This window comes from Nannospalax galili, unplaced genomic scaffold (assembly GCF_000622305.1).
Source record: "Nannospalax galili isolate Female #2095 unplaced genomic scaffold, S.galili_v1.0 scaffold481, whole genome shotgun sequence".
NCBI classification, from domain to species: Eukaryota; Metazoa; Chordata; class Mammalia; order Rodentia; family Spalacidae; genus Nannospalax; species Nannospalax galili.
In genome coordinates this window covers 87402-99538 of record NW_008345609.1, presented here as the reverse complement: position 1 = coordinate 99538, position 12137 = coordinate 87402, and the positions used below count along the sequence as shown (strand labels likewise).

Sequence of the window (12137 nt, the reverse complement as noted above, 5' to 3'; positions counted from 1 at the left end):
CACCGTACACATACCAGTTTCTCCACCAAGGAAATACATTCTCTCTCATTCCAAAACAGTAAAAACACCATGACACTAAAACAAACAAGAAACATTTTAGGAAACCTAGTATCAATTACAGATTTTTTTAAAGTTAACAAACTCTTAAAAAATAGTATAATCTCTTCAGTAAGTGAAAATAGTGGGATGAGTGTGGGCAGAATCTATTCTATGCATATGTGAAGTTGTCAATTAATTAATTTTAGTTATTTAACTAAAAAATAATGTCTTCTGCCTAATAAAACATATTCATGAGTGATGGGCTGGCATATACCTGTAATCTAAGCTACTCAGGAGAGAGAAGCAGGAGGATCATGAGTTCAAGGCCAGCTTGGGCAACACATTAAAAACCTCTCAAAACAAAATTTTGATTGGCAACAGAGTCCCATCATAGAAAGCTTGCCTACCATGTGCAAGACCACGATTTAATTCCCCAGTACAAATAAATGGGGGACCTAAGAAAAAAACCATAGATCACATCACACTTAATGATGAAACATTGAATACTTTTCCCTTAAGAACCAAAACAAGTTGAAAAATGGTCTGCTCTAACAATCTATTCTGTATTGCACTATATGATCTAACAAGTACAATAAGGTAACAAAAACTAATGAAATAAATTTACACCAGAATTTAAAAACAAGTTTTATTTCCCTGGTAGCATGATCTACAAAGAAAATAATAACTATTAAAAACTCACAGAACTAATGAATAAATTTTCAAGGTTATAATATGCAATGTTAAAACTCCATTATATTTGTATGCTCTCTCACACAAAAACTACAAATCAAAAGCCCAACGTCACGTAAATTACATGAAAAATCATGTAGAACTTAAAGATAAAATTTTAAATATACAACTCTGTTTACCAAAAATTATAAAATATTTCTGGAAGAATTTAAAAGGACAAGCAGATGTACTAAATGTATCACTTATTCTTCACAAGAAACATACATATTATTCAGGTACGATAACAGGTTTAATAGCATTGTAATCAATATGTGATGCCTCACAGTACCAGAAAGTAAAATGTCAAAGGAAGGTACATAAAGTTGCACAGTGGTAAATAACAAGGCTTGATCCTATCAGTTATGAAATCCTTCGATAAATTACTATCTGTTTGCATACTCTTTTTATTGCTGCTTTCATCTCTTTATTCCTGAATGTGTAAATGACTGGATTCAGAAACGGAGTCAGAACTGCATCAAAAATAGCAAGGAATTTGTCTATTTGTGAATTGGAGTGTGGCCATGTATAGACAAACAGCGTTGGACCAAAGAATAAAATAACCACAGTGATGTGAGCTGAGAGAGTAGAGAGGGCCTTGGATGAGCCACCTGAGGAGTGTTTCCAGACAGTGAACAGGATGAAGATGTAGGAGATGAGAAGCACAAAGAAAGATCCAACACAGATGAACCCACTATTGACAGTGACCATGAACTGCAGTTTGTAGGTATCTGTGCAGGCCAATCTAAGAAGCTGAGGAAGGTCACAGTAAAAGCTGTCCAATACATTGGGGCCACAGAAGGGCAAGTTAATAAGAAATGCCAACTGGAACAGTGAGTGAATAATGCCCAGGCCCCAGGCAGCAGCCAGAAACAGAACACACACTCGTGGACTCATTATTGTCAGGTAGTGCAGAGGCTTACATATGGCCACATATCTGTCAAAGGCCATGGCCATGAGCAGCACCATCTCCACACCACCAATAACGTGAATGAAGAAGATCTGAGTGACGCAGCCTCCAAAGGAGATGACTTTGTGCTTTCTGAACAGGTCATAAACCATCTTAGGGGAAGTGACAGAGCAGGCTCCCAAGTCAATGAAGGAGAGACCTGCCAGTAGGAAGTACATGGGGGAGTGTAAGTGAGGGTCAGAGGTCACAGAAAACACAATGAGGATGTTTCCAGTCATGCTTGCCATATAGAGCACAGAGGAGAACACCAGGAGGAGGAGTTGGATCTCCCATGAGTGGGTTAGTCCCAGAAACACAAGTTCAGACACCACTGAGTGATTTCCTCTATCCATGGATCCAGCCAACAGGGCTGTAGATAAACTTACGATAACTAAGAAAATGAGGAGGAAATGGTCATTATGGACATGATGTTATTTACTAAAATAATTGGTGTTGCATTATTATTACGAATAGAGTACAGTTTTCCAGTTCCTCAAATACTCAAAATTTTAAATCATCACAGCGCAACGGCTGCACTGTGATTTAAGTGTATCACTAATGCTCTCTATCCCAATGTGGTGTTCTCAAATTAACAAATAAGGGAACAGTGAACAAATCATTACTGACCATGACATCCACCTGTGATATTTAATCTTCATTTCTTGAACATTCCACACTGCATTTACACATACCCATCCTTCTACAGTTGGCATTCATAATTCTCTTACAGAAAAAGCAGACTTATGGAGAGGACAGGATAACAGATCACGAGCTGGCACCAGAGGTGTCTGAAACATGAATCAAAATTGAACTGAGATAGTTATAGATTGAGGCTGAGGAAAAACTGAGGTGCGAGAAATTTGTGAGTCCTCCGTCACTGCAGTACAGGGGTTATTAGCAGATTCTTCACTTTAAAAACCTACTATTGTACATCATCTTGTCTTATGTTCACCACTGTCTAGTGTCTCTCAATACTAAGCAACTTTTCAAAATTATAAAGCCCTTAACGGTTTCACATCTAGTAATGATTTCATAGGGAGTCTATAGGCCCTGTCCTTCAAGAATTTCTCCAGGCTTAACAAATGAATACTGATTGGATTTCACCAGAGTATCTGCTAAAATGTATGGTTGTACAGTGTCTCTGCAGCTTCTGTTTGTAGTCATGAAGATACTGAGTACAAGCACTTAGAATAGCTCTGATATTAAGTGTTGATTCATCAATGACAGAATCTACTTGGTGGGAACTTTTATTCGCATTGGCAACCCCCACTGTAACACATGCAAAATTTCCTGAATAGTACATTGTTCTGATAGTAATAGTCTCTTGCTTGCTTCATTTAAAATTTATTGAGATACAGGTATTTTATCTCTAAGGAAATTTGGGGTCTTATGTTTTTAACTCACAATTTAAAAATTAGATGAATACCAAATAAAAATGACATCTGTGTCCAGATGGATACTTACTAAAAATCATTTTTCTGTAGTAGAAAACAATTCCTGCAAGCACTTAGTAAATGTAAATTGTTTTAGAATGTATTGAGGTTCCAAAAACCCTATGGCATGACAGGAAAGTAACAACAATCAAAGGGAAAATGGAGTCACCATCACCATAAAATGGGATCAGGAGCTAGGAGAGGAAAACTAAGCCACTGTGGGAAAATCCCTAAGGTGAGAGAAAACACATCTCTAGTGTGATGAGATAGAAATTTACACAGATTATATTAAGGCCATTTCCACAGATTCATCATTTTTCAAATATAAAATATGAGATCCAGAAAAGCAAACTGAGCCTCCAAAATTTATGCAGTTAGCAGAATTGGGATCAGAATCTAGACTCTTATTATTACTTTAATATAATAACAATAACCAAGTAATAATACTCTAGCTTCTCTTCAGATAGAATAAATGTTCTGCCTCTTGAAAGAATAAATCTTCCACCTCTTAATAATCAAGGAAAATGAGAAAATAATAAAGTAAAAATCATTAAGTACATTTAAACTCAGAAAATTTGTTTTTCTTGGTTAATACCAAAACTAACAGATTTACACACAAAGTATCCACCATTACTATGAAACTATATAGTGACCTAATAAACACTGCATAAAATGCATACATGGTAAAAGTTATTGAACTTGGACACTATTAAATTATATTTTGGAAAGTGAATACTCATTGCTATCATGACAGACACTCATTTTTTTTTGCTGGTTGCATAGCTACTCTCGCCAACTGTTTAATCAAATCTTAAGGTTATGTTTCTCAGAAGCCTATCTGTTGGGATTTTTCAATTGATTGGTCTCAACAGTGTCTTCTTATATGTTTACTGAAAATTTACCTTCACTCCGATTTATTCTTTCTCTAATTTCTACAAATCAAAGAAACAAGAAAATGGTTGAAAACACAAATGGTACTTACAAAAAATACAATCTCATATGATATCAATAAATGGCAAATGAATACAAGGGTATTTAGTTTGTGTTTTGAAATAAAAACAGTGCTGTGAGCATTCAAGTGTAGAAGATAAGATTATCAGGATCAGGTAGAGAAGGCTGCACCAGGGACAGAGACATTTCTCTGGCATTTCCAGCTTTAGTGAGACATGAATGGGGTAAAAAGAGGTAACCATATATAAAAATACCTTAAATTATGTATGAAAGGACTTACAGTTGTTAATGATTATTTTTATGTCTGTAACTAGTGTTATACACTCAGATATATAGAAACTAAACCTGTAATTTTATCACTATTTTAATTAATAGATTTACACTGTAAGAAAAACATTTATTTAAAAATGATCCTTACTAATTTTGGTTCTGCTCTATCATACTTTGCCATATGTTCAATACTCATGAGTCAGTTTCTCACAGAAAAACTTACCGAAGTAATGAGTGTTAGTCTCTCAGTAAGGAGGCTTTAGAATATTTTGTTTCTGGGTGTGAGACAGCATTAAATTTTCAAAATTACATTTAGTGTTCAACTTATTTTATTATGCTGAAATAGAAAAAGTAGAGGAATGATAAAAAGAAATACAATAAAGGTAAAAATATGGGAATTAGGAAAGCTCTGCAATTATAATAGAAAACAAAGGAAAAAGGTGAAAAGAGAGAGTTGAACAATATTCACATATTATTGCATAATTTGAGGACATAGATTAGTTAAAATAAGTCCAACATCTCACCTTTACCGCATGAATTCAGGCCTGTTGACTTTGACACTAGATTGCAGTTAAAGAAAAGAAATATTTATGATTGCTGCACTCATATAGATTCTGTGAAAAATCACACATATTAACAAATGAAAAATTACATACTTTATATTGTGAAATTATGTATATGTAATTATATATATGTATATACATGCATGAAGCCATGTAAAAGTTATAGCTAATGTTATGGCTTCAGAATCATAATATATACTGATCAGGAGAAAGATGTGTGGACAGAACAACACTCAACAGGCTCAGGAAATCCTCACCAGTGTGTCTTTCTTTGTGTTCTGGTAGCCACACCAGGAGAGCTTGAAGTCCACTCAGCTTCCCTAATGAATCACAGTAGAGCTATTTCCAAGGACTTTGTTTCTTCTACATAGTGAACTTGTCACATCTCTGTCTGCTAACATTCACAAGTCCAGAGGCCTTTTCAAAGTGCTCATCTTCCTGTACTTCAAACCTAAAAGTTCAAAGATTCACAATATAGTAGAAAGGTTTATATTATTGGGGTTCAACTATGCTATTCCTGACCATATACCCAAAGACTCCATATATCACAGAGATACCTGCATGCCATGTTTATTGTTGTTCTGTTCATGATATCAAAGAAACAGATCCAGCCTAGATGTCCATCAACTGGCGAATGGATAATGAATATGTGATACATATATACATGAGATTCATTCATCTATAAAGAAAAAATGAAATAGTGAAGTTTTCAGAACTACGTATTTATCTGGAACAGATAATGTTAGTGAGGTATCCTAAACGCAAAAAGATAAAAACTGTATGATGTTGTCTCTCATGTGAAGATCCTGGTTTGGTTTTGTTTTTTTTGTTTGTTTTTGTATAAATGTATGCAAATAAATGAGTATAAATGTAGGTAAATCCCAAAACACCAGAAAGGAAATTAACAGAGGTCAAAAAAGCAGGTGCCGAGGAGATAGAATAAAAGGAGGGCAAAAAGAATCCATCAAAGTGGAAAGGACACTTGGGGGAAATTTAGAGGGCAAGAGGTATGGAAGGATGAAGGAGAAGTAAAATCTACTAAAACACAATTAAAAATGCTGCAATGATGTAACATATATGTATAATTTTTAAATAAAAATTAAAAAATAATGACATCTCAGGATCATCCAAGACTGGCTTTTAATCCAGGCTTCACAATTCACTCACTGTGTGAACTTAACAAAGTTACCAGGCCTCTCTGATCATCTTATTACTCAAATGGACATAATACTTACTTGTAAAATATATAAGAAATAAATGATGCAACATATGTAAACATCAAACTCATCATTATATTGCAAGTGGTGTAGAGATACCAATTACCAACTTACTATGTGAAAGACTTTGAGTACAGGAAATTGTCCTTCAAATTCTGACTCTTTCATGATGCAAAAGTATAGAATTTATGCGTATCTTTAGATTAGGTTTTCATATCTACTATTGTTTCTAATCATTTATACATATTTTCAAAAAAATTCTCTGGGGTACACAGTAATCAAAGAGGTCCATAAAATTTTGTGCTCTGACTGTGCAACACCCCATTCACAGTGATAAGCCTCGCAGTCTAAAGCCATGTAGTTTGATTCTCAACATGAAAAGAAAAAAATTCTGATTACTTCAGATAACACTGGATATTTTGCTTGTCACTGGGAACAAGACAGAGAAAAAGACAGAAGAACCAAGATTTCTGAAGACTTTCTTAAGTGGATGTAAAGTTTTGTAGGCCTGCCAAGGTCAAGAGCAAAATTATGCAATATTCATTGTTCAAGGACAAGACCTTTCTTACAAAATTGCTTTTCGTACACAAGGCATTGAATTCTGGATCATGATCTCATGTTAAATTTTACATACAGAGTAAACAGAGGTTTTTCTATACATGTCAAAAAACAAACAAAGGGGGAAAAAAAGCAGCTAGTCAGTCATCTCCCGAGTAAGGGTTTATCTCCAGACTTACCTTCTAACTAATTTACTTTATTTTTCTCACTTCCATCAAAAGTGAATTTTTATATTCTGTAGTAAATGTCAAGGAAGAACAATGCTGTACACAGCTTTTCTTATCCAGCATATATTCAGATATAGTGTGATGCATGTGATAGTAGAATGGGTCCACAAAAATGTGGGTAGAATGGAAGGAAATAACTACAATGATGAGAAAACATAGTGCAACAACCTGGTGCTTGGTTTGTAGCCATAAAAGATGGTTAATATCACAATATGCAGGAATATAAAATACTGATAGGTGTGGTGCCAGCCTTTAATCCCAGGACTCGAGAGACAGAGGCAGGCAGATCTCTGTGAGATTGAGACCAGCCTGTACTACATAATGAATTCCAAGTCAACTGGAGCTACAGGGAGACTGTCTCAAAAACACAAAACAAACAAAACATCCACCAAAAATATGGTAAACCACAGCTAGCCAGGAACTCCCTACGTAGATCAGGCTGCCCTTGATCTCAGAGATACCCACCTTCCTCTGCCTCCATGCCAGGTAAAAGTAATTTTAGAAAAAGAAAAGTTTAAAAATATGGTTGAGATTCATTTCTCTCTAACATTGAGAACATCTCTATGATATTTAATTATTCAATTCTAGAAAGCCAATGAAGGCATGAATGTAAGAACTGATATTGAAGGTAGTTACTATGGAAAATGCTTCATCTGTAAGCATGCTGAGTGAAATGAAGGGAAAGAACCTCAGAGAGTTGAGTCCTCTTAAGAAAATGCACAGCTGAGTCACTTTGTAGAAGTACTGGGATAATAGTTTGAGCTTTGTAAATAAAGATGAGGAAATACAAATACTAAGTAAAAACTCAAGGGAATTGAGGGTAGATGGAACCTGGAGTGAGCACAAAGAATGAAGTTGTAAATGACACCAAAATTTGAGCACAACTAGATATAAATTATATGTGGAATTTCTCAGAATAAAGAGATGATTGTATTTTAATCAAATACAGTTTTAAGATACTACTGAGATATCTAGATGCATATTTCAAATAGGATATGCTGAAAGAAATATAGGTCTAAAATTAAAATTTTACAGATATCCATATAAAAATAATCAAACTGCATTAAAGTGATAAGATTCCCAAGGGAAAGAGCATGAAGGCAAAGAAGTTTAAAAAACAAAGACCTAAATAATGGAAAATATCTTCGTAGCCAATATGAAAGGAGGTAAGGAAGACAATACATCAGACAGAACAGTTGCAGTAGGACAACCAGTGATCAGCTAAGGAAGACAAAATCAGAAGTGCCAGCAAGAATGATAGATCAGTTTAAAGGAGGCAGGGGGATGCGGGGTAAGTGTAAGGGGGAAGAAATATAAGAAAATTGCAGCACCCATTTACATGCATTTTCTACACTCGGTTTGCAATGAGCATAATGGAGAAACGTTTTATAATTGTCAAATGAGTACATTAATAATTGAGTAATATAAAGAACATGATACCAAGGCTGGAGAGATGGTTCAGTGGTTAAGAATACTGACTGTTCTTGCAGAAGACCCGGGTTTGACTGCCAGCACCCACATGGCAGCTAACAACTGTCCATAACTCCAGTCCCAGAGGATCTGAAAGCTTCTTCTGACCTGCTGGGCCATTGCATGATGCGGGTGCACTTACCTACATACAGGCAATACACATATACACATAAAATAAAAATAATAGATAAAGAGACCATGATAATTAAAGAAATAATAGTAAGATTCCACTAGAGTCTGAGTGACAAAGTTTTCAGTGGAAATACATATCACCCTACTGTGATAATCATCAACAGCTTGACTTTTTTTTTCTGGTTTTATTGAGATAGAGTCTCCTTGTAGCCCCAGCTGGCCTGGAACTTGCTATGTAGATCAAGCTGGCTTCAATCACAGGGGTCCTCCTGCCTCTGCCTCCCCAGTGTTGGAATAAAAGGCATGTGCCACTACCCTGACTTCATCAACAGCTTGAAATGCAAATAAGCTCTGCTCATGAGGATGACAAGAGCTGAGAAGAAGGCCAGGAAAGGTGAAGGGTTACAAGGAAGAAAAAAAATTCCAGTTATTAGACAGACTGACAAAGTAACCAGACTGACAGATAATCGTGGGTCACACAGAAAAGCACAAGACGCAAAAGTAAGTGGAGGCATTATAAAAAGCTGGGAGACCTTGGAAGGAAGCAGTTTACAGATAAACCAGTTCACAGTTAAACTCTGATTCTTCCTTGACAGTCTTCTACCACCCTGTTCACATTAATTAAGGCTGTGATGTTCATCCCTGCCCATATCTGTAAGTGCTCCCACAGTGACATTCATTCACAGCACTTCCTTCCAAGACACTCTTCCCTACAACCTACAAATACACAACCACACTGAGGTGACATCACACTCGAACTGAGAGAGATAGTCCTCAATCGTGGAACACAGAATCTGTGACTCAATGATTTCCTCATAAATATTATTTCTGTCCTTCTCACCTACCTGTTTTGTCAAGGAAATTAAGAAAATAGCATCACTAAATATTTAAATAGAAATACTTTCATATGATAAAATGCATCCAGAATAAGATCATTACAGACACACACAAATAGCTGTATAGGAGTATAAAACCTGCAGCTGATACCAACCTCAGGGTAGTGACCAAATGACACTAAAGAGACCTGGGATTGCCTGACTGAACTCGCTAGGCCTGGGGAATTATTTCCTACTCTACTTGTGTTTCTCCCAGGGTAGACAAGCAGTTACCCTGTTAATTAGGGAACATAAGAGATATTTAATTTTCCTATGCCAAAGAGTTTTTTTTTTTTTTATCATGTTCTAGAACTACTTTAAACTTTTACTTTACAATGATTAGAATTTAATTTCAGGGCAACATTGAAACACAGCCCTGTTAAATTTTATGTTTTATCATTTGTAATTTTGTTATAATAACAATTTTCTAAGTAAAACTGGAATACACTAAAAATGTAGATAATACATGGATATACAAATCACATGGCATTTCATGAAGAGAGAATATAAGGAAGTAATCTTTAAAGTGACTTAAAAATAACAGATTTTTATATGTGTGTGTGCACGTGTATACATTCTAGTGAATTCGCACAAGCACACCGTGAAGTTAGTTGTTTCTACATAATCACAGGAAAAATATTTTTCATCTAAATATTGCATCTAATACAGATTGCTAAGTGTGGTGGCACATGTTTTAATCCCAGCACTCTGGAGGCAGAGGCAGGTGGATCTCTCTGAGATCAAAGTCAGCCTGGTCTACGTAGAGACCCTGTCTCAAAACAAATTATGCACAGATATTAAAAGATTTATTATTAGTGTATTAACTTCTCTCATTTTTTCTCTTTTCTTCCTCCTATAAAAACTGGCTAAATCACGGTGTTATGAAAAATGTTCATGAAGCATATTTGACATTTAATTAAATTTTAATTAATAAAGCACTATGGGAAGGTTCATGTGCAAAAAGACAAAATGCAATAATGTAAAGGGGAAAAGGAATAATGGGGTAATAAGGGTTAAGTGAGGTGGGGAATGTGAGGATAGGGCAAAGGAGAGAGTATGAGGAGAGATAACTAGTACCAAAGGCCTTTAGAAAAAGTCAAATGGAAACCTATTATTGTAGAAGCTTCTTAAAACATATAAATATATAATATAAAAGTTCAAATGTATTTATCAGAAAATGGGTGTTCAATGACCCTACTAGACACCACAGGCTAGTAAATAAAATGCCCAATGCCACTAATAGATTCCACTCTTGGAGTTGTTGACCACGGTAGATAGCATAGACTCTCAAACAATACTGGCTAACACCGCTGCTCATGGTTACCCACTGAATTTGGTGGTAAGATCCCATTGCTGAGAACACTACATACATGTGTCATAGAACAAACATGGAGGAATCAAGCTGCTACTAACCTCAAAGCTTCACCACTACTGGCTAGCTGTCATAGTACTGGTAGATGCTGTGCATGCTACCAGAGAAGAAAAGAATTTTCAACCTCACTCAGTTGTCAACACTGCAAGCTACAATAATGCAGTGGCCCTACAAGATATGCCCATTGGTACAATAAGGGCATGAATTTTATGGCAGTAACCACTTTATGATTGCATTTAAGGCCTGCTTCACAAAATGGAACCCATACCTGACACCGTTATCAGGGCTAGGCAGGTCACAGGCCATAAGGGAGAACCTCCTACTATTATTCTGCTAGATGGACTTAGTATTAAACCAAAACCTAATGACTTATAATTGATGCATCTCTCAAGTTTCTTCTTGCAGCATATGGAAATTAATACAGAGACCCACAACTGGTCAACATGCAGAAACTGCAGAATGCTCATCCCTAAATAGAACAGCTATATCAAAACCTTTCTTTTTAATGCTCAGGAATTATTATGTTAGAAAGTGGGGTGAGGGGGGATTGTAAGAGCCAGAGGTGGTGAAAAACTTCAAGAGAACAATGTTTTCCAGACAGCAGAGATGCTGCACATATAAACTCACAGCAAGTGTGACAGCATGCACAATACCTATCCAAGCTCAAGCTACACAAAACCCCAGCATAGATGGGGGTAGGTATAATGGCCTGAAGAATGTGGTGGTTTGAATGATTGTGTCCCCCATAGGCTCCAAGTATTTGGACATTTGGTCCCCAGTTTGCAGTGCTTTTTGGAGAGGGTCATGGAACCTTTAGGAGATGTGGCCATGCTAGAGAAAGCACATTACTGGGGGCTGGCTTTAAGAGTACTCAAGCCTTGCTGAATTTCTAGCTTCTTTTTGTGTCCTATGCCTACTTGAAGATGTTATCACTCAGCTTTCTGCTCCTTCCACTTCTGCCACCATGCTTCCCCCATCTTATGGACTCTTACCCCTTTGGAACCATAAGTCAAATAAACTCTTCTAAAAGTTACCTTAGTCATGGTGCCTTATCACAACAACAGAAAAATAACTAATACAGTACGTGAGCAAGAAGTCCCACTCCAGTTGAGGAACTACTGGCAAATGATCACTGCTGGGACAGGGAATGTCGGTTTTCTTTAAAGGTGTGATGACAGGTAGATTGACCAGGCTACAGGGGATGGACCTACATCTAAGAGCATTCGGAGAAGAGTTACAGACAGTCAATGGATACTGAAGGAGGAAGAACCAGTTTCTCAAGGGACAAGCTCACTTGGATTTTTTAATCCCAAGTAGTCAGTCCTAAACAAATGTGTATATGAACACCACTAAAT

General features: G+C 36.2%; 1 protein-coding gene across 1 annotated transcript; it reads right to left on the bottom strand.

The window, feature by feature from the left end:
* Nucleotides 1–1105: 1105 nt before the first annotated feature.
* On the bottom strand, nt 1106–2080 carry LOC103741013 (olfactory receptor 4F3/4F16/4F29). Its single transcript, XM_008841704.1, has one exon. It carries the CDS (start codon nt 2065–2067, stop codon nt 1129–1131), a length of 939 nt encoding a protein of 312 aa, XP_008839926.1. The 5' UTR covers nt 2068–2080; the 3' UTR covers nt 1106–1128.
* Between the last annotated feature and the right edge of the window lie 10057 nt (nt 2081–12137).